Genomic DNA, 23961 nt, shown 5'->3' with positions numbered 1-23961 from the left:
TTCGTTTCTTGTATGAAACTAGTCAATTAGCGACAAACGAAAACCTAAATGGTAGTAGTGTTATTAATAAAATTGGTTTTTTAAGTATTCAAGAATGTTATAACCATGTATTTGACTTGAAACAGGTTATTTATCTAGGAAACACAGTAGACTTTCAAGCCTGATTGATGCAGTAATTGTACTTCCTCCCTCCCCCTCCCGTTCACCCTCCCACACAACAGGGGATTGCTACCAGACTTTTCCATCCGGCTTGCCCTAACTTCTTAATTGCCAGGATCTTTCCTTATGGTTAACAAACAATGTGTTCAGTGTTAAGATTTTTTTCGTTTAAAATCCAACCTCACCATAACAACAATATTTACTGGCGAATTAAATTATTCATATTTGTAATATTAGAGATCTGACGCTTAAGAGGGTTTCTTTAAAATAAGTAGACCAGAGTTAAATATCTTTATCCTTGTTATTCTTGCTTGAAACCAAACCATTCACAGAATTGTTTTCTATTCTAGGCAATTTTTTTCTAAACAATAAAACACATTTTTTACACATTATATAGATGAAGACGATAGCTATGATGGCTGTGATGGAAAAGACCAACATGATGTCCAGTAATGCCCTCTGGTGAAGATTTAGCGAGGCGGAGGCGGGGGTGAGATGGAAAGCTCCTCGGTGTTTTAGGACATACTCTATCCAATAAATGGCAGACTCCATGGGGGGTATGGGTACTGAACGAAACAGCTTGGACACCCGGCGAGCTTCATCAGTGTACCTGAAGAAAGAAACGTAATTAGGAGGCAATGTTTATGGGATATTTACGATACTCACGAGTAAATATTTGTGGGATTTAAAATGTAATCTCATTCTGGGTGATAGATTTCCAAAACAAGGATTTTTGTCTGTGAATGAAAGTTCTCTTTTTGAATCCAGCGAACTTTCATCTATCATACTTCTTGCCGACTGCTGCCAAGCGAGTCTTCGGAGTAACATTTTGATCATCTTATGTTTTAGGAAAGTTTCTAAGGTAGACAAGTACTTATCAGATCGCTGAAAACTAAAAACGATGTGAAAAATTACTCTTTAGAAAACTTATACACTATAAATGTAAACAAATTGAAAATAATGGTGAAATTAATTAAAAAAATGGTTGTGCTGACATAAGCCGATTTTTATACAGAACAGGTGCTTACATTTAACAGACTCTTTCAAATAAATTTCACAAATTTAGAGGGCAAGGTGGGATGTTTCGCTACTTTAAAGCCTTGTGGGGCGTAGCTCGGAGAGATTTTCGTAATATGAATAGCCACGTATTCGTACCAGGAACCGTAAGAATAGGTATGCACAATTTCAATACAATCGGTTGAATACTTTACGCGTGAAAGCAAAACAAACACAGACACTTTAGCATTTATAGAATTATTAAGATAACAACACGTACAGGTCGAGTGTGTTGTATGTTGCGTTGATAATGTTATTCAATGTAATAAACGACGTGTTGGTATGTTATCAGCGTATTGGTTGCTTTTTATTATTGAAATGAGGAGAGAGTATTTGAGACCTTTTTGCTTGTATAGCCTGTAAAATATCAGGGAAATTATATATATATATATATATATATATATATATATATATATATATATATACACACGAAATCACGTATTTTATATGTTGGAGATATTAATATGAGTATAATACTTAATAATCGTACTATAAATATTCAAAATAGTGTTTTGAATAATAACGGGTTTTATTGTTTATTAGCTCTCCTACAAAAATCAAGAAAACCCTACGAACTAACACTGATCACATGATCTCACTGATCACTGATCTTAAAAATACAAATACGAATACACATTGTTTTAAGAGTGAGATAATACCAAATTTTAAGCATTTTGCAAACTATATCATTTAGTGCAGTCAGAAGGTTAAAAGACATTTCCAAAGTCGTTAGTGTTTCCGTGGATAACGCCAGCAATTTTAAACAAAATTAAAACAGTAAAGACTTCAAAATATCATTAGTAAAAACTACAACGAACGATATATTTCTAAATTATTCTAAAACACTTTTGTAATAAGTTAGTTCAATTATTTTTGTTAGAACAAACAAATTATATTCAAAATTATGATTGCACAGTAAAGACGATTTATCCCAACAGTGCAAAATCATCCATAATTTAATTGAACAAGTTACTACTTGCAATTGTTTATTGCAAGTACTGTAGTATGCAATAAACAATAACCAAGAAGAATTGAGTATGGTACTGATATTTGTCATTGCAGAGAGATAAAGAGATACCTTATCTTGGTACAGTCCGACAGCCTAGTACAGACGCAGCAATTTTCCCTGAATGCTTATAAATGAGTTTGGTTCCAATTCCTAAAAATCACGAATCTACTACAAAAGATATATGCTTCCAATAAATCATATGTTTTTTTACAAAAAAAAAAAAAAAACTTATAAGGTTGAAACAGTGGTGTAACTAGGAATTTGGTTTAGGAGGAATGAATCTGACTGAAGAGAAAACCACATCGGGAAGTATATAATAGACATAATACAAAATTAATTCACATCTAAATAAATTGGATGAATTTAATTCAAAGTTAAACATTCAACACATGTTTTATAAAATACTTTATTATTATACGTATATCTTGTAAATGTATTAGGACTTTTGGGAACGGGGATTCTATCCCCTTATCACTTAGTTACACCACTGGTTTGATTAAACATTTTAATATTTTAAATAATAATCTGTTTGAAGTAATTGAAAGTAAATCACCTGAATATGCTTTGAATGCATCTACAGAACTGAGGAGGGAACAACGTGTTGCTAACTAGGTGACGTCATGGGCGTGGCTACCAGTTTTCGTCCAACAAAGGAGCAAACTCTTGTCTCCTTACATCGTGAAGTATATATTATAGTTATTCGTAAAACTGATAGATGAATTTGACTGCCTTACATATTTTAGTGGGCGTTTTTAGGTAGGGTAGTAGCTAAAAATATCAAAGATTACATTTAAAAAATCAAAGTCCTTAGCTTCATACACTTAAACCAAAACACAAATAAAGTGAAAACTGACTGTTTGGATCAATATGGCGACTGCCTTTCGCTTCCTTGGCTGGCAGTGTATAAATAACTACGTGTCTCACATTTAAGTGTGTCAGTCTAATAAAAATATGATTTTAGAGACATTATTATGACTGTAAAGTTGATCTGCACGTTATTCTGCACTTTCACACTTAGTCCCAATTGTTAGTTATGATAGTTTTGTTAACACCATGTTTGTTTAGGATTTAGCAATACATTTAAGATGACATGATTCAAGATCAGCTTCACACTAACATGCAGCTAGAAAATAGTCGGGATTAAGTCATATACAATGATTAATGTTTATTTTAAATTACTTATGATTAAATTTTAAAAGAAATTGTGAAGAACCCTTATTCACTCAACAAATAAAAAGTCGGCGCATTTAAAACCTTTTCTGATCTAATCGGGAGGACAATCTCATCTGATTGTGATGAGTCTAGTCGTATATGAAGTAAATTACTTTAATCAGTAGATGTAACAATCCGCGAAGTAAATCACGATTTATTGTATAAGGCTGTAAACCTCTCCTGTTCCATTAGGGAAGGCAATCTCAACTGATTGTGATGAGTCTAGTCGTATATGAAGTAAATTACTTTAATCAGTAGATGTAACAATCCGCGAAGTAAATCACGATTTATTGTATAAGGCTGTAAACCTGTCCTGTTCCATTAGGGAAGGCAATCTCATCTGATTGTGATGAGTCTAGTCGTATATGAAGTAAATTACTTTAATCAGTAGATGTAACAATCCGCGAAGTAAATCACGATTTATTGTATAAGGCTGTAAACCTGTCCTGTTCCATTAGGGAAGGCAATCTCATCTGATTGTGATGAGTCTAGTCGTATATGAAGTAAATTACTTTAATCAGTAGATGTAACAATCCGCGAAGTAAATCACGATTTATTGTATAAGGCTGTAAACCTGTCCTGTTCCATTAGGGAAGGCAATCTCATCTGATTGTGATGAGTCTAGTCGTATATGAAGTAAATTACTTTAATCAGTAGATGTAACAATCCGCGAAGTAAATCACGATTTATTGTATAAGGCTGTAAACCTGTCCTGTTCCATTAGGGAAGGCAATCTCATCTGATTGTGATGAGTCTAGTCGTATATGAAGTAAATTACTTTAATCAGTAGATGTAACAATCCGCGAAGTAAATCACGATTTATTGTATAAGGCTGTAAACCTCTCCTGTTCCATTAGGGAAGGCAATCTCAACTGATTGTGATGAGTCTAGTCGTATATGAAGTAAATTACTTTAATCAGTAGATGTAACAATCCGCGAAGTAAATCACGATTTATTGTATAAGGCTGTAAACCTGTCCTGTTCCATTAGGGAAGGCAATCTCAAGTGATTGTGATGAGTCTAGTCGTACATGAAGTAAATTACTTTAATCAGTAGATGTAACAATCCGCGAAGTAAATCACAATTTATTGTATAAGGCTGTAAACCTCTCCTGTTCCATTAGGGAAGGCAATCTCAACTGATTGTGATGAGTCTAGTCGTATATGAAGTAAATTACTTTAATCAGTAGATGTAACAATCCGCGAAGTAAATCACAATTTATTGTATAAGGCTGTAAACCTCTCCTGTTCCATTAGGGAAGGCAATCTCAACTGACAAGAGTGATTGCTGATGTTTTGGACCAGCATAATTATGGACAAAGAAATAGACTGGCTATAAGCGAGGGGCAATTGACGTGCAGTCATAGAGGTGCACCAATGAGAAGGGAGGAAATGCATGAGATAGCCGCTGCCGAGCGTGTTTCACTACTGCAAATCTTTGCGATATACTGATATTATGTCTACTTTAACAATTTAAGTTAATTTAAAAATAATAATAATGCATTTTAATATTTTATGCAAAAACTACTTACAATTTGTTAATTTTAATGTAATGTGATGTATTTAAAATGTGTGCTTTTCTTCATAAAAAACTTGATACTCTTCTTTGTTTTCATAAACTACCCATACACAACAGGTTTGTTATGTTACCGGTATTACATTTAAATAATTTGTTACGACTATACTTGTCTACGACTGTGTAATTGACAGGTGTTTGATAACAACATTATACATACAATAATGGAAAGGTCGTGGTCGACTCTTGCAAGGCGACGGCTAACTTTCGACCTCATTTGTGTCCAAACTACAAAGTTCATACAAAAATGTAAAGAATAACAATTTTATCAGGTCTTTTTAGCACCTTTCCTGTTGACAAAACCGCTTGACCAAATAAAACAACGTTCTCACAGAAAGAGTTTTTGGTATTTTCTAGTTATGAAAGGTTTGTTACTAATGTTAAAAGTATATTCTAATAAAAATGAAAAAGAACTATTATTTTTAAATGCTTAACACAATGTCATTATACTATCTACTATAATATCAGAAGTAGATTTCAGATTTGTATTACAACTGTAACTATATTATGCAGCAGTTTTAATGAAATACAGCGAATTAAAACTGAGCGCCAATTTAGAACATTGGCTCAGTGTTATCATCAATAAGGGGGATGGTTTGGCTTCATCTTCTAATGATCGACGACCATTGTATGAGAATATCCAGTCTATTTCGTCCTTGGTTCTGTGAAATAGGGAGTTATTGGAGCGGTAGCATTGCTTGGGACGTGTGCTAACTAGTTGTGATCGGCTACGTTGAAGGAGAAGTTTATAAATAACCGTTACTTACGTCATTTACTTCCGGAGTCATTAAGCCAATTTGGCGTGGTTTTCCTCTCTATTGGAGCGGTAAACATATTTAACCAAGTGTAAGGAGTTTTAGTTTGGTTGGCTGCTTGGAAGAAATTTTCTTCCAATACACATAATCCATGTACGCTAGGGGAACATCATTCGGGGTAGTCGAGTAAATTCGCTAAGAACAGGATTAGAGTCTAGTGCACAAGTGGTGATTGTGTGGAAATATTAGATTAAAATCTAAAACAATGTCAAGTTTCCCAAAAGTAAACTAACCTCAATATTCACGAGTTTTGTGATTTTGCAGGGTAATGTGAAGTTAGCGTGCAATAATGACGTTGATTAAATTTCAATGTTATAAACCTAAACAAACGTCTACATTGATAAAACTATACTAAACCGATACTAAACTAAATATTGACGTTCAATTTGAGTGCTATCCAACTTTACACAAGTACACTAAATATCGCTAAAAACGTATATATTTAATCTTAACATTGTGCTCAAACATAGTTGCGGTTTTAATTCTCCTAGCTTACCCAGTATTTAATCGGGATGAACTAAACTATTACCTGAACGTATGAGCTAGAACATCAATATATTTACAAAGATAGCTTAATAGATTTCGGTAATAATTTCTCACTTTAAAATTACTAATGTTCTAAAGCAGTTAATACCTTTGGTTTTCCATAACCTCAAGTATGGCAGCAGCTAGAGAATGATTAGTGACACTCTCTAGAGGGATTCGCACGCCGACTTGCAGCTCCTCGTAGAATCTGGCGTTAAAAAATTGATCCCCTATGAAGGGCAGGGCGACCACCGGCACACCAGCGTCCAGCGCCTCCCACTGACTGAATAGCCCCCCGTGGGTGACAAACAGCCTGCAGTTGGGATGTGCTGTACCAGAACACTCTCGTTAGTGATCGGATAAACATACATTGATCCTCTATGTAGGTAAGGTGACAACCGGCACAAGAGAATCCAGCGCCTCCCACAGACTGAACAGCTCCTGGGGATGACAGACAGCCTGCAGTTGGGATGTGCTGTACCAGAACACTCTCGTTAATGATCGGATAAACATACATTGATCCTCTATGTAGGTAAGGTGACAACCGGCACAAGAGAATCCAGCGCCTCCCACAGACTGAACAGCTCCTGGGGATGACAGACAGCCTGCAGTTGGGATGTGCTGTACCAGAACACTCTCGTTAATGATCGGATAAACAGATATAGATAGAATTAGATCAATTCTACATAACTATAATTTCGGCTTTATCACGAGTGATGTGTTAAAGGCACAAAGTACAGTAAATTTAATAATAAGTAAAGTATTACAGTTTATGTAAGAACGGTTCTTGTCTTGCAGTTGTCATTTATTTTGGAACCATTTCAGAATATCGCAAATACCTCTTCCTGACTGCCGAGGTATTATTTGTCTAACCAAACCGATAAAAGAGACTATAAATATAATGTTTGGATAAAATAGTATTTAATACATAGTTCGCACAACAAACAATATAGATAACAAAATATGGCAATAATACGAGAAATTTATTGTATTGTTCATTCATCTGCCATTGTTCAGTGGTCAGTGATACTACATTTCGCGATACGTAATTTGATTTCTTCCTCAAGTGATAACTAACTTATTATATAACTATAATATAAGATAAACAGATCATATCAAATCGTCCGTCGTAGCATGTCTGATCCTCACGATCTCTGAAACTTGCTCTTAATAAAACTAACACTATTTGACTGTTCACAGTCCTCTCATCGTTAAAAGTGAACTTTAAATACATGTAGGATCTTGTGATAAGTTTAATTTATATTCAGTCAATGCTAATATTTTTCGATATTAAAATTTATAAATCGCTCTGTCAAAATTGTGATATATTGTGTTAAACGTGTTAGGTAAAGGCAAACTTGGCCACAAATCTTTCTTAAATCAAGTACAATGTAACCTTTCTGTTGGAGGGATATTTTTTTCAATGCTTCAATCCCGTTAAAACTTGCATAATTTAGAGCAATAATGGAGAATCACACATTTGAATCATGATGACATTAATAGTTTTATTACACTACGTGGTGAAACAAGTGTCAATTAACAGTTAAATATTGAAATTAATTAATTGTCAACCTTAACTGTCAACAAAATGTAAATATTTTACCTAGAACAGCCTGTTGAGGAATCCATTTTGCAGGAAACACGTTACTCGGAATCTGAGGCATTTCTTCAGGCGATGCTTTCACAAGGACTTTGTACGGTAGTTTTTCAAACACGCTTATGAAGGTTTTAATCAGATGTTCCGGGAGGGTTTGTAAGGGCATGAGAGTGCCCAAACTGAAGTATACGACACCTCCCAGTGCATTATCCATGAACTGTGAAATATCCTATGTAAAAGATAAACAACACTGCAATTATCGGTTTAGGCAATAAATAGTGTTGTATTAAAAGATTTGTTATAAATGAATGAAACTTTAAAAAAATGATTTCTACCTGCTTTGAGTGTGTGTATATATATATAATATATATATATATATATATATATATATATATATATATATATATAGAGCAATAGGTATATAGGAGTATAGTATGTATAGGCTATTCTTTCAAATAGGTCAAAGTTATAAAAAAAACTGAATAATGAGTTTTCTTATATTATTTTTCGGGTTTCCAAACTCTTCATCAGAAACACAATGATTAATGAAACAAACAGAACTCAAACCAATAATTAATAACACAACCAACAAATAAATTTGACACATAAATAACATAAACAACAAGTTCCCATGTAGAATATTTGTAAATGGTTACATAGAAATAAGAATTTATATATATATATATATATATATATATATATTTGGAATATATCTCTAAATCTCTATACTTTCACTAGATAAACCCGCATAAAATTAATCTGATGATGTCTGAATTCTCCTTCTTCACTCCAAGATTCACACTATTGCTCTTTTTTTGAGTCTTGAAAATAATTGATCCGTCTCAACAAATAAACATCGCGTCAAATATCATGGGACTATTTTCATGCGGACTACAATAGCCTTGCCTTTATTCATTTTGCATTATACACGTTTATTGGCGCAGTCAAACTATAGTTGCATTCATCGGCGTTACTTTCTGCTTTGCCTTAATTAAATCGAAATAAATTCTAATACACATCTGCACATACTAATATAAAGATTCAACCATTCTATTCCGCTAACAACAATTAAGCAATTTTACTATTCAAATAGGTTTCCATTTCAATTTATTTCCACTTTATCCATTCACATGGATTAAGGTTTATTTATCATACTCTCCTATTGTAGTTATTTCTTGACAATTACAATATCATTTTTCCTTGTTACGTACAACATTATAGGTACACATTATATCTCATTTTATACAGTTACGTCTTTTGATCACTGTATGGAGACTATACTGATCTCTGCCGACAAGTATTTTTACAGAAGTTCAAATCCTTTTGAGAAGGTTTTTGAGGAGGTTAAAATGCTTTTTGCGTACACTGAGCGGCTCGTTGTACCCCTAGTAGTGCCGGGCTTCCGCAGGTTCATTGTCCCACAGACTACCGATAAAAAACGCTCTCATCATCGAGACACTAGCCTGGACCTGTTTAGCACATTACTTCCGGGTTAGGCCTGTAAAGTTAAGCTACTAGGGCTTTCCTAGTTGGGAAATCAGAGAGTTAAGGCCGATCGAGGTCGACATTTTCCGGCTGAAGTACAGACTGGACGTAGTGCTTCACACAGTTCCGGATGTACTCTCCCTGGAGCATAGCTCCAACGATGTTCTCGGGAGTGGCCGCGAAGCCGATCTCAGCCCGAGAGAATTGTAGTCACGAAGTAATCGATTTGACCACACCGCGCTGTCGTTCTACCCTGGTAGAATGTCCGGCATGAGTTTGAGGGTCCAACGTCCTCTCGACTCGGCTTCCCAATCGCGTTGCTAGCGGTCAAAGCTGCGGTCACGCTCTTTTTTTGTAGCAGTACCTCTGTCTACCTTGGTATTGTGGCGATAGATCAAATGAGACAGATGAGACAGGCACCAGCTATTACCATCACTGCTGGTTCGGAAACCGTGCAGTAAGCTGATGCGGCCCGTAGGGTTTCTCGGCGACGGATTCGGGAGAGCCGGTTCCAGTAAACATGTTTCTCCAAGATGTGGGCCCAGATCTCAGATCCATACGGATGGAAATATTTAACTGATGACATAAATAAGCGGCGTTTGCAAGAAAGCGGGCCTCCAAAGTTGGACATGGGCCTGTCCAGTGCTGCAATAGTCTTGGCGGCTTTGTCGGCGGTTCGCTGCTCCTGCTCGCCGAAGGAAAGTTTGCTGTCAACCCCAAGGAACTCAGCAGCAGGCTTGGTCTCCATTTTGACGTTGCCCATTTTCAGGGGAACACGGTGGGAATTCTCCTCTTCGTAAGGAACACTATCTCTGACTTGCTGATCGCCAGAGAAAGACTATGAGCCTGCATCCACTCGTTGATTCTGGCCATAACCAGGTCGAGCTTGAGTGTCACCTGCTCAACGTTTCTCGCTGCGATCAACGAAGCAACGTCGTCGCCATAGTCAACGAGGAGGGTCTCGTCTAGCACCTCGAGTCTCAGTAAGCTGTCAGAAGACACATTTCTGAGATCAGGCCCAAGAATCGAACTATGTACAGCTCCGGAAGTGATGGAGACTCGCAACTGACCTTCGGTTGTATAATACAGCAGGATGCGATGCATCAAGTACGACTCGATGATTCAGGAAATAAATAAGAACATGTGCTCTAGCGCCCATAGTAAGTCACTCCACCTGGCAGAATTAAACATTTTTCACATCAAGCGTGACGAGTAGGGTCATGCGGCGCGACTAGTGGTTGTGGTCCTCCACCATCCGCACTGCCTACTGGACGGCATATATGGTAGAGAGCAAAACGAATGAGCTTCTCCATTACATTCCTGCCAGGTCAAGTATGCACAAAGGGCCAAATGAAGAAGGAGTCCCTGGGGCAGCTATTGGGGATCAAGACTAGGGGAGCACCTTCCATCCGGAGTAAAAGACAACGTCTGCTCAAAGAAACAAGCATTGAATAGGTCCAGGAGAAGTTTTGGATTTACCTCTACGACGACCTTAAGAACCTCAGAGGTATGATATCATGACCGGGCGCTCTTCTGTTAGAGATCGGACACCGGCGATAAGTTCTTCTTTACGAAAAGCTGGGCCACCTATATCTCTGAACTCCCGAACTGGTCGCACTAGGAGAGACGGAGCAGCGTGCTGACGACAGCGGACATGGCTTGAGGATCCATGGCCGTAGATGAAGAGCGAATCCCTAGCTTCTAGGTTACAATTTTGTAGCCATCCCTCAGGGATCATTATCGACATCTTGATACAGCTGTTTCCAACACCTGACCCTACTCCGGTTTATGGCTCCACAGATATCACTGTGCTCAGCCTATCTGGCATTCGCGTCGAGTCATTTCCTGGCTCGCTGCGCAGTTCTTCGCAGACCACAACATCTCTTCCGGGGTTCCGCGATTTCAGGCATCCACAAATAAACCGATTTCTTCTCTCGTCGACGAGAGACTCCGGGCATAGACGGTTCACACAAGGACGAGATGAGAGTTATTGTTGCTGTGGTCAGACCTTTATCCATGATGATCAAGCGTCTTGTTCTTGACGAGATCCTCAAATAAGCTTTTGTCCAGACAACTTACTTTCCACCATCGAGGAAGAAGACCGGAATTGGCGTCTGGATTCGCATGATTGGAAACGACCTTAAAAAGGACGACCTGGTGGTCTTTGACGAAATTATTCCTCACAGACGTAACAGTTAGTAATCTCCCTTTTGCGAGCTTGATCTCAGTTACTGAGGAGGGAGTTTCTTCCTCCCGACAACCTTAGACCAGGTCTAAGTGTCCGTCTCCGTTGCTTCTTCCGCCTTCTTCTTTTTATATACCTTTTTATAAGTAAGCGTCTGTAATGTGTGGCTTAGCCCCCAAGACTAGGCGGTTCTAACCCCCCCCCCCTACTGTACCCAAATGTGAAAGTCAGACCGGACAGCTACAAACGCAACTTACGACTCTACACCGAACTTCCCCCAAAATACGCAATGAGCAGTATCCTCGGCAGAGCCCTCCAAGGTCGCAGCATGGACCTTTTCCAGTCGCCAACTGGCACTACTACGGCTAAGGGGATTTTCGCCAGCTGATAGGACAACCAAGTCATTGCTGGCTAAGCTGACCCGGGCCCCTGTACTATACGGCGACCTGGGAAGTGCAAGAAAACGTCCAATTTCACGGAGGTTGAATGACACAGAGCCATGCCCACAAGTGGACCGGAATGATTTGGTGTAGGAAGCAGGGGCTATTGCGATTAGTCATAACGTGGAACTTTTAAAAGTATACTTAAAACAGACAAGTGCGCTCCGCCATTTCAGTCGCTTCTTACGACAAGCACGGATACTGCGGTCTATTCTAACCCGGAGCGCAATTGTATAATCAACTAATTTCTTATATTCTTTAAATCTTAGTTCACCAATTTCATTTAATTCCTTTAGTAGCTCCATTAACATAGAAAAAAATATCTTATTTTATTTCAATTAATTTTTCGAAGCAAACTCACGAAGCTAGACCACGAAGCCAACTCATGAAGCTAGACCACGAAGCCAGCTTACGAAGCTATACCACGAAGGAAGACCACGAAGCCAACTCACGAAGCTAGACCACGAAGCAAGCTCACGAAGCTAGACCACGAAGGAAGACCACGAAGCTATACCACGAAGGAAGACCACGAAGCCAACTCACGAAGCTAGACCACGAAGCAAGCTCACGAAGCTATATCACGAAGGAAGACCACGAAGCCAACTCACGAAGCTAGACCACGAAGCAAGCTCACGAAGCTAGACCACGAAGGAAGACCACGAAGCCAACTCACGAAGCTAGACCACGAAGCAAGCTCACGAAGCCATGAACTATCTATTAAAAATGATGTCAAATCCGCTTGAAATCAATGTAAAATCTGTTTGGAAGAAATGTATAATCTTTTGGAAATATTGTCAAATCCGCTTCGAATCAATGTAAAGTATATTGTCAGTGTTCCTATATCTGCTTTGAGTTTATAAAGTTGTGTCCATCAAAAGTTTGTTGTTTGTTTAGAATTTAATATTTTCTCTTATTCCACAACCGTATTTTGGTCTAAATCTATATTTATACAGTCGGCCTCCAGAAATATTTTGTAACTCATCTACATCAATTGTGCTATTGATAATCTTTTTGACTTTAACAGAAATTTTTTCTTCATCTTCTGTATCGAATGTAAATGAATCTGATTCTTCATTGTTTAATGTATGTACAGTACTCTTACCATTTTTGAACTGTATTTCTACAAGCTCTGGTTAAAATTTGTCATCTAGAAGATTGTATAAGTTTTTTCTCAAATTCTTAAAGTTTGCTTCTGCATTTTGTATTAATTCTAAGATTTTTTTCTTTCTTCTTCTATTTTTTCTGTTTCGCTTTTCAATAGTGTTAATGCACTAGCCATTTATTTAAGAAAAATATTGACAAATTTAGTGATCTATTTAAAATTTTAAATTTTCTCTTATAAAATAACCTGATTCTCTATATTGTTTTAACAGATTTATACCTTGATTGGTATGCAATTTTGCGCGTCTGTGATCAAGACTATTATCGTTTTTGTCATAAAATTCCAGGTCTTTGTTATCATTTTTATTTTTATAATATCGATTTAATCGTTTTTTATTTATACATTTTTTACAAGATGATCTGATTTTTTCAAGTTGTTTTCCAAATTCTGCAATATCTTTTACCATGTTACAAGTAGAACATTTTTTTAAATAGTTATCCATTTATTGACAACAAATTTGACAACATGAACGTAAATGTTGACAACATTGACAACATATTTGACAACATGAACGTAAAAGTTGACAACATTGACAACATGAACGTAAAATGAACGTAATTTTTGTGTTTTATGTTCTATTTATTGTGATTTTGCATGTGAGTTCTTAATAAGTTCTTATTGGAAGATTTCAAAGTACATTTGCCAAATAGATTTTTGACTGTTTTGGATGAAAAAAGATAGAATTGAATAAAAGTGATAAATTACACTTGATTGTTACGGGTAAAAAGACAATAAAAGACAAAGAATGTGTTACAATTAACTTTGTAGAATAAAGATTTTTCGTTTATTCGTAGCAGATTCAACAACATTTCCGATAGATTGATTCGAAGCAGATTTGACTAAGTTTCCAATAGACAGCTTAAGAAAGTAGAAGCAAACAGCTATAGATTCGTTTATTTTTAGTCGTGATTTATAGATTCGTTTATGGTTCAATGAACAGGATTTTACATTGATTTTCTGACTGTCCCAAAAGTGGTCTACAACCGGCATATTCATATCTACTTATATATATGTATATATATATATATATATATATATATATATATATATATAAAATAAGTAAATATATTATATAGGATCGTTTAATTGGATATTGCCTTGCTATAGTAATAAAGGGCTTAACAATGGTTGATCTCTAACTATTATATAAGATGACGTATATAGTAAAGTATTGGAGAATGTTTAAAAATACAACTTACCTGTGGCAGTGTGGCATTTCTTTGACGAATGTGAGCTCCTGCAATAGGGATCATGTTGGGAGTGTAGGGCTGAGGGTAGCTTATTGTCGGGTGGCTGTTGATGAGGGTTAGGGACACATTCCTTGCCAACACTTCCAGTGGCGGAATATCCAAATCTGGCAGATATTTCTTGACAAACTCTTCTTGCCTTGGCAAGTGAAATAGATGATAGAAGGTCAAACTTAGTAGAGTCGCCCATAGATTCTTCACCCTTTCCAAAAATGTCATCTTGCTTGTGAAGGTAAACGTGGTATAATCAGGTGCATAAGCGATGGATATCGAATTCCCAGTCAAACTGTTAAGGACTGGTAGAGGTCCTGTAGACCACAGGGATATTGTTGGAGCGTTGAAGACATGACCGAATACCAGCATGCTTTCTTCAACCCGAGTGGCCTCCGATATCACCAGGTCAAATGTCTTCTGTGAATGCAGAAGTTCTTGAATCTTCTCATCTCTAAGGAAGGCCGCACACTTGACCTGAGGAGCTTGCCATAGCATTAATCCACTGAAGACACGTTTTAAATACATCGTCACCACGTCGTAACCCATGAGCCATGAAAAACAAATACTTCATTGTTAGTCGTATTAATTTTTAAATTACAAACTAGAAGTGACTTGTCAATCATTAAGAATATCGTTAATTCGGGTAATTTGAAGGTTTATAATGTTAATACACCTTAATTAGAAGCAGCATATAATGTAACCATACTAATACAAGGTAGGAGTACACCAGACCTTGTGACGCTTGACAGGCTGTGATAGATTTTAAAGCCATGGACAATTCGTCAACAGAATGCTGATAAGATCCATTGTGTGAAAGTTGCTTCTGTAAGAGCCAAGCCAATTTGGACCTTATAAGCACGGGAACGGTTCGATTACTCCACTCATAGTGGGTCCAACGACCCTCCTAGAAGAAATATATTTTGAATAGACGATCGTTGGCTCAACGACCCACTTATAAAGATGTATAGATTCGATTACTCCACTGGCTCGCTAGCCCAACGACCCTATTTGTTTCGTTTCAGTAAATTGTACAAAATAGGTAAGTTGGGCCAACGATCAGTGGTGAGATTGAATCATGAATTGATATTATGGAATAATAATTTAAGTGGGTCGTTTTCCAACGAACCTAAATGATACACTGTTTAAAAGAGAGCCGATTACACAACCGGGCGTTGGCCCAACGACCTTCGCTGTTGCATTATTAACTCATTAAAGGGGGTAGAGGGTAGATATGTCCACTAGTTCAGTCGTTGTCTTCTTCTAGGCTCTCTTGCAAGACAATCTTTTACTTTTAAGCACTCCAGTTAATATGTTATTTTTGTGTGGTTCTCTGGATAATAATGTATGTAGAAAATATTGTACTGACTGATAAAGTAAATTCAATAAATATTAAATATGAAATCTTAATAAAACACATATTAATAACAATTTGTTTTATGCAATATCAGCATTAGTATTCATCAATTCTATTATAAAATTACATATTGTTTATCATTACTTTTTTTAAAAACTTATAGTACAAAGTTGATTTAAATTATAAATGATTTCATATGTAACCAAAGATTAGGGTAATTCATTTCGTTGATAGTGATTTGTTGATTAACAATTTGGTAAAATTGTGCTGAAATTGCTTAAAAGTTGTTAGACTTCTCATACTTGTTTTAAAATCTAGCACTATTACTACTACTACTAATAATATATATATATATATATATATATATATATATATATATATATATATATATATATATACATACATTAAATCGTATAAATGGCAATAGCCTTATTTAATTTCAATAAACATTGAATCACAAAAAGCACTTGCTTCGCCGGGAGTCGAACCCGGATCTCTCACTTGACGGGTGAATGTGCTACCATTACATCACAGAGCGCTTACTTTTTCTGATTCAATTATTTTGTATTTGGCCGTATCTGTCACATATGCGTTTAAATAAGCAAACTAACATATGATCGGAAGACCAAATACCTGTAAAACGACTTTTATTTACATTAAATTGTATAAATGGCATTCTTAGCTTCGTGATGGCTAAGAAAAATATACACAGTTTAAAGTGCAACTCAATTTATTCTTGAGATATCACCCTGAATTATAGGATTTGATAGCGTTAAACCAAATTATATAGAGGGCCATGAACCATGCAAATAAACTGATAAAAAAGGAGTATCAAAGGACCTTATAGAATGTAAGGAAAGCCTTACAGACCAACCCACCAAATATCAAATGTTGAAATTTCATATGAGTATACTCAGGTCTATTTACAAAACTGTTTAATCTCCGATTTTTATAGTTGACATCATGGTTACTTATGAGATAAATCTTCGCTAAAGCTCATCCAAATCCCATGACATGCACCATCATCGAACTCAATGCCCCTTATATAAAAATGCTTCATTAAAGATTTCAATGTTATAGATATTCATTCTCGCGAAAAATCATGCATCCATTCCCATTACCATGCTGAGGTAGTTGTCTGAAAAACATTAAATGCTTTTAAACTGCGCCCCTTGACTCCAAAAGGAAGGAAAGACATTAAATAATTTCATTTATCCCAAAGAATCTACATGTCAATTTTGGTTAAAAACAGTGTGTCCCCACATCTTCCAGGGTTGTTGTGAAGAAATATTGAGTTGGTCTCTGAACTTCGTCTCTGCGTTTCAACATTTACACACACACACATTAATTTCGGTGAAAATCTATTGATCAGTACACCGTCCAGCGTTATTGTTCGAGTATGGTTTTAGTTGTAAATATTTATTGTACTTGAAATAAAAAAGTAGGCTTATGATTTCTTATGTGTATATTATTACTTCAAAATTATAAACTATTTCCATATATATATATATGGAATATATATATATATGGAAATAGTTTATAATATATATATATATATATATATATATATAAATATATATATATATAATATATATATATATATATATATATATATATATATATATATATATATATATATATATATATATATGAATATATATATATACGCGGAAATTAAGTTTTATATTATATAAAACTTAATTTCCGCGTATCAAGTATTTGATGTTGCAGTGATTATTTATACAGCAAAAATTGTTGCTACATTAAACAAAGTAGTTTTTGTTCTTAAGGATGTAATTAACTATTACAAATTCGCAGGGGGGGGTGCTAATTCAGCGAATGGACATGGTCGAGGCCCTGAATTAACACCCCCCTGTTCCAAGGGGGTGCTTATTCAGCGCATGGACATGGCCCAGTCACTGAATTAGCACCCCCTGGATTTCAACCAGCAACACAAGCAGAGTTATCTGTATTACAAATGTAGCCTCAAAAAGTGTTTATTATACAATAATAAACCTTTTAACCAGTTTTTATATATTTTCAAGGTATTCAAGTGTTGAAAGGTTTATTATTGTATATTCATATTTGTCTTTTACAGACTTAATTTAATAGTAAATATAATAATTTTTATCTGGATGTTTTGACACTGTAGCTTATAAGCTACTATCTACGATTGTGTTAAAATTTAGGATAAACGATGAAATAATATGTTTCTCAAATATGCCTATTTTCTCTTCAAAACTACCATACGAGTTAATATTACATAATAATTCTCCGACTAACAAAGCTAATAGATCTTAGGATTCCTTACCCCACACGCATTGTCCTATTATTGTAAAATATTTTCACTCATCACTTTGCTTTCTGAATTTTTTCTAAATATCACTAATTAACAGAATTAATTAATATAATATCAATAATTTATTCTTCTTTAGTTAATTCTTTCAATTAATATGTTTGAAAAATTAATCAACGCACTGATTAGGATAATAAGAATGTAAATTTACAATTTTCAAATTTGAGTCTACGCATAGTACATTAAAGCCCATGTAGGCTCTTTCCTTTTAAGTTTCTTAATAAACAATTAATTAGACAGCAAAGTAAAACTAATGATAAATGCTGTATTTATTTGTTTTTAATTTGAATTGGCTATCTTAATTTCGATGTATGATTCATCCTTTTGAGATATAAGATTTTTTATTATTGTGTATTAAGTTCTTTTATGTCAACTATAAGAATACTATAAACATTTGTATCAAATATACCATAATTGTTAATTTTTCCTCTTCAATAATATATGATATTTATTGCTGTATGTACAGTTATGGATTTTGAGAAAATAAAAGCTTTTTTTGATTTCATTTACATTGGTTTATTTGGTTATTTTAGCAGGATAAAAGGAGTTTTTTGGAATATTACGGAAGATAAAATACACAGTTAGGCAAGTATATGTATGCTGTGTCAGTTTTATCGTACAGGAATTGTTTATTGGGTGTCCTCACCAATATAAAATCTACTGATAGTCAAGTTAAGTGTATTCACTGAGCATTATCAGTGCAAGTTTAATGCAATCGAGAAAAACTCAATGGATTATGTTTCTCTATATAATTAAAACAACACTATTTTATATGAAGCCATAATTAAATTACGTATTTAATTTAATAGCTCAACGAAAATTTATTAGAGAAAAAAGTGAGTTGGCAACTTATATTAGGTAATGCATTCCATGTACTTTAAATGAAGGAACTGGGATCTGAGCGCAATCGGCATAAGATACTCTGGAGCTGCCGTTTATTCGATAATTATTTTAATTGTGAGCTACTCGCTGAGAACCTCAATGTCCACCGTGTTTTGTCGCAGTAAATCTGTGTGTATATTATTTTACATAAGTTTGGTCATTAGATTTGTTATAGAATCCACTTAAAATGTAATTCTTGCAATCTCTTAGTAAAATTGCAGATGTTTAAGAATTTAAATATATACAAAATTAATAGCTACAATTTTTAAAGTATTAAAGATATTATCATAATATATTTTTGCAGCTAGCCTTTCCACCATAAACATGTGACCAAGACTCACTTCACCTTGAGCAATAATGCTTTTGAAAATATGGTAATATATTTATTGCTACATGTTTTAACATGGTTTGTTACAACGTTTTTATTTTTTGTTGGTTATAGTGTAACTAACTGATATGGATATAACTGAATCCAATCAATTTCACAAACATTATCGCCTTGCACAAACTCCTTTAAAAACTATGATTTCAAATTAAACTTACTGTCAAATAAAGTTGTATTTGAATGTCTAGATCCTAGTTGTTTTAACGTAAGCATATTGTACGCGTAGTATTTTTACAATAGGTAATTAATTATTTGTTTATGAAATATTAAAGTCAAATCATAGCAATAATTAACGATTTGTTAATTATTAACAAATCGTAATATGGTTAGAGTTTTATTGTTTTATTCAGTAGAGGATGCTTATTCTTCACATCAACACGGTATAGGCGCTCGCTTATTCAAGGGGGTGCTAATCAGCACATGGACACGGCCACGGCGCTGATTTAGCACCCCCTTTCGTGATGTCAAAATGACGTCTGCAACGAGGGGGTGCTAATTTAGGCGCAACCAGAGGGAGCGCCTACCGCCGCCGGTCCTGACCACGTGCTGTAGTGGACTAATCGGTCAGTGGAGTAATCGACGCTTTCATATTAAATTCAATGCTTTATTTGATCAAGCCAACTAAAGAGTGGACTCATGGAACCTTTATAATAATTTTTATTTTTATTCATGGATTAGCACCACGAAATAATCCATTTACGGTAGAGTACATGCTATACTATTCATTCGCTTTAACAGCCCAAAAAGTCAGTTTTGAAGGATCTTTAGCAAAGTCTTAGTTTGATTCTCAAATTTATTTCACCGTGCAAAAGGACATTTTGTAAATAATTTACAGAAAAATACTTAATGATCTGTAACGTACAGTTCAATTTGCAACACATTTTCTTATAATCGAGCGTTGTAAATATAGAATTTATTTTTTAAGGTAAAGTTAAGACTCAGTTAATAGTTGTCTTCTAAGTTTTTAATAAGCCATATCCTCGGGTTTTTTTTTAGAAAAGTATTAAAATTATCTTACTAGCATGATGTTTTTACGTTCAGTCCATGGATGACTATATTTGGTAAATTAAAATTCGTAGCCGAGTTTGTAAGAAGGCTAAATGTGTTTCTACTCTTATGTTTACCATGTGGAATTACCAGATTTAATCTGCCGTTCCTGTGACTAGCTCCATAAATGTAATTCTTACAATTAGAAATGCCTAACTAAGTGAAATAACATTAAGTGGTTTCACTAATAGGCTATAAGTGTATCTTTTACCATATTCAAGTCTATTAAAGCAAGAGTCTAAATTGAGTTAAAATTTATTAAAGGTTACACTGAGTTGCAAAAACCAATGATCCTTAAACGCTTTTACAGTATCCTGATTGGGAGAGAAATATGTCTAAAACTTACTGTCGATTAACTCTTTATACCCAGAAACAACTTGAATGTGAGTCATGTTGCCTAAAGGGTCAGGGGCAGGCCGGGTGCTGTAGACAGTAACCTCGTGACCTCTGGCACCCAGTTCCGACAAGATGGAATGAGCGAAGGCGAAGTGACTGTGGAAAGTATTGGGCAGGACTGCCAGTATTCGGGCCCCTGACACAACACTTTTCCGTGACCAGGAGAACCGTCCACAATAGATTAATCTGCAGCATCATCATACAGGCTGCCACTGGCTATGGGTCGGAAGAGGAGTATGATTCAAGATCTGTACAAGGAAAAAAGAACGCTATAACCATACCACAAACTGATAGTTATGCACTGACAAAAACAGCATATTTGCAAACCGTAAAATTCGTTTGTATATTTTTATTGCCTGTCTCTAATACACATGTAGTCTATTTAGGCCAATAAAATTATATTTGGCTGGGAATTTAAATCGAAAGATAAGAACTGTGCATTGTAAGATAATTAACTTGCATGAAAAACTGACCTAAAGTAATTCCTCCCTTCTTACAGCAGATTGATTGAGTCAAAACAATGGCACTAGTTTTGAAAATCCTTTAATCTAAGAAATCCCAGCTTACTTCGTTGTAGTCAAGGAGCCGACAGCCATTTTGCACTTTACAAGCACACGTCTGGGATTTTTTAAATCGAAAGATGACATTTTTATCTGAATGAAATCGATTCCCATCGCTCTGTAATTTTAAATGTATTTGTGTATATGACCGTTAGTTTAAGCGTGTCAAGTTAAAAAGTTTAAGCAGAGAAGAATTCACATTTTATTTTTAACCCTTTTGATACTCTTTTGATTCCGACCTCCACCAAAGCTAGCATGGCTGACAATTAATTACATGCTTAGGGAAATTTCTCTATTGTTTTCAAGAAAACGCATGTTGTGAGCTTAAACCATGGAAATTGCTTCTCGTCTCCTGTACTATTAGACAAGTTTATTATAAATGTTACTTAAACACCTGAACACAATACCATAAATAAAATAGTTTACAACATTTAATTTAATAAACTTGATGAATTAAAAAATCTTACTCTTATCCTCCTCGGACTTACCGAACACCCTGTTTAACAAATTTAATATTTGCATTGCAAATTCTTCTTTTTTACATTGGGGTAACAATAATAAAGGTTGTTTAATTTGACTACAATCGGTTAATGAAAGATTAAAGTAAGTTATCTAGATTATCTAAATTTCGAATTATCGTATTTTGGTCGTCTGATAAGACTAAAATTAGTGGATATCAATAAAGTAACTCATTTTATGAAACAAATGAGGAAATGTGGCCAAAATGTATTACAAAGGTGTAAAATTTAAAGTTTCTGGTTTTATAACTATACCGATTTAAAAGAATTTCACTTAAAAATGTTCAACAGGCACCATTTTGTTAATAATAAAGAAATAACTCAATTATTTGTAGTAATTTTTATCTTATCTATTCAAACCTGTATGCCAAATTTGTTTTCTTTAGCATAACTGCTTTGTGACACCCTTATATGAACAACTAGTATATAAGAATACATTGTTGTAAAACTTGTATGAAGCAATATTAAAACAATGGTTAGAACTCTTGTTTGTACAAATCTATTAATGTACCTAGTTATACGAGTAGAAAGAGCCTGCTGATAAGTAATGCTCTACTTAGAGGGGCCTAATATATGTAGTTTAATCTAAACAAATCAATTGAATGCAATATATACTCTATATACGAGCTCATAAAACAAATTATCCATAAAAAACATAATTACAAATAAACTATGAAATAAAATGTGATATAGCAAGAGTACTTCTTGTGAAAAAGAAATTACATACCTATATTGCACAGAAATTTTGTTACAAATATATTCATAACAACATACTTACCTGTAAATATCTGAATTACAGTAATTTATATCGATAAGTAATGTAGTTTACAGTGTAATAAATTGTTTGCAGAATACTTGTAGCACCATAAACGATGATACTTTAGTTTTAACATTTTATACATTAAAGGAAATATATCTTATGATTTTAATTTGTAAAAAATAAATTTCTTTGTATTTTATTTTTGTTTATAGTACTTTCTTTACAACAAACTGTTAAAAAGTTTGAGAATATAGAAATTTTTGAATCTGTACTGAAATTTAATACTTATAAGTTTTAGGGTCACATAGAGTTATGAAAAAAATATAATACCTCAAAGACGATGCGATTCTCTAGGTTATAACTACACAGTTTTGAAGTAAGAGTTTGGATGGTTATAATGGTACCGTACAACTGTCCCGATCATCGGAAGGATTTAAACTATACATAAAGGGGCTAGCCCCACTAGCTCCTACTTACCCATCAACTTGTGCACAATTAAACAAATAGGAGAAAAAACATAGACATAAGTTAGTACCTAACACAATAGTAGCAGAGGTTATAAACACTAAATGCGGGAGAAAGAGAGAGAGAGAGAGAGATAACCATCTTCCGCAGATATAATAGCAAATAGATGATAAGAAATTTCCAACATCCGCAGTGCTATACCGCTCATTGTATGTTAACTAACAGGTCGTAAATAGACCAAATACAGGAAAACTGATTTCTAGGTATACCAGTACAGGAGGGCTTGTGGAGTATGCTGGTATGAAAGAAGCAAGGCGTTATACTAGGCTCAAAATAATAAATGATTAGGTATTATGATTTTAACAATATATTGCTTGCTTTGTTGGTATTTATGCTGATATCAGTTATAATTTTAGACTTGAAGATGAAAAGTTTTAAAGTTAACCAGACAGACCCTTTAAAATCGTGTAGTTGTCTGTTGGACTATGACTCTCTGACTTTCGTTTCGTATCGTCAAGTACCTCGATAAATTAATTATATTTCTTTATTTTCTCGTATTGTATGCTTACTAGTGATATTTATTTTATGACCCTGTATGGTATTGGGCTACTTTCCAATACAGCTAAAATCTGCGAAATTCCCTTGTAGTTAAATCAGCTGATTCTCCCTCTCCCAAACCTTACTTTTCATATGTAAGCAATACTCTCCCTGTGTAAACATAGCTTTCCTTCTGTAAACAACTGAATTCTCAGTTTGACCAACAGGACCACTAATGTT

General features: G+C 34.8%; 1 protein-coding gene across 1 annotated transcript; it reads right to left on the bottom strand.

Annotated features, from left to right (window-relative positions):
• Positions 1 to 441: 441 nt before the first annotated feature.
• LOC124363988 (UDP-glycosyltransferase UGT5-like) lies at positions 442 to 23303 on the bottom strand. The gene is made up of 6 exons (XM_046819253.1): positions 23197 to 23303; positions 20832 to 21129; positions 14420 to 15012; positions 7955 to 8177; positions 6461 to 6680; positions 442 to 769 (listed from the first exon to the last, which is right to left on the bottom strand). The coding sequence occupies exons 2-6, from the start codon at positions 20875 to 20877 to the stop codon at positions 442 to 444; spliced, it is 1410 nt and encodes a 469-aa protein (XP_046675209.1). The 5' UTR covers positions 20878 to 21129; positions 23197 to 23303.
• Positions 23304 to 23961: the final 658 nt, after the last annotated feature.

This window comes from Homalodisca vitripennis, chromosome 1 (genome assembly GCF_021130785.1).
Source record: "Homalodisca vitripennis isolate AUS2020 chromosome 1, UT_GWSS_2.1, whole genome shotgun sequence".
NCBI lineage: Eukaryota > Metazoa > Arthropoda > Insecta > Hemiptera > Cicadellidae > Homalodisca > Homalodisca vitripennis.
Note: the sequence above shows the minus strand (reverse complement) of the source record. Positions and strands in the feature narration are given on the sequence as shown.

What these genes read in the sequence shown, in the direction of transcription:
- LOC124363988 (XM_046819253.1), bottom strand. Translation starts at nt 20,877, where the DNA reads ATGACTCACATTCAAGTTGTTTCTGGGTATAAAGAGTTAATCGACA. An exon ending in GTATAAAGAGTTAATCGACA is followed by an intron (nt 15,013 to 20,831) that starts GTAAGTTTTAGA and finishes TTTGTTTTTCAT; the next exon opens with GGCTCATGGGTTACGACGTG. An exon ending in GAGGTTATGGAAAACCAAAG is followed by an intron (nt 770 to 6,460) that starts GTATTAACTGCT and finishes TTCTTTCTTCAG; the next exon opens with GTACACTGATGAAGCTCGCC.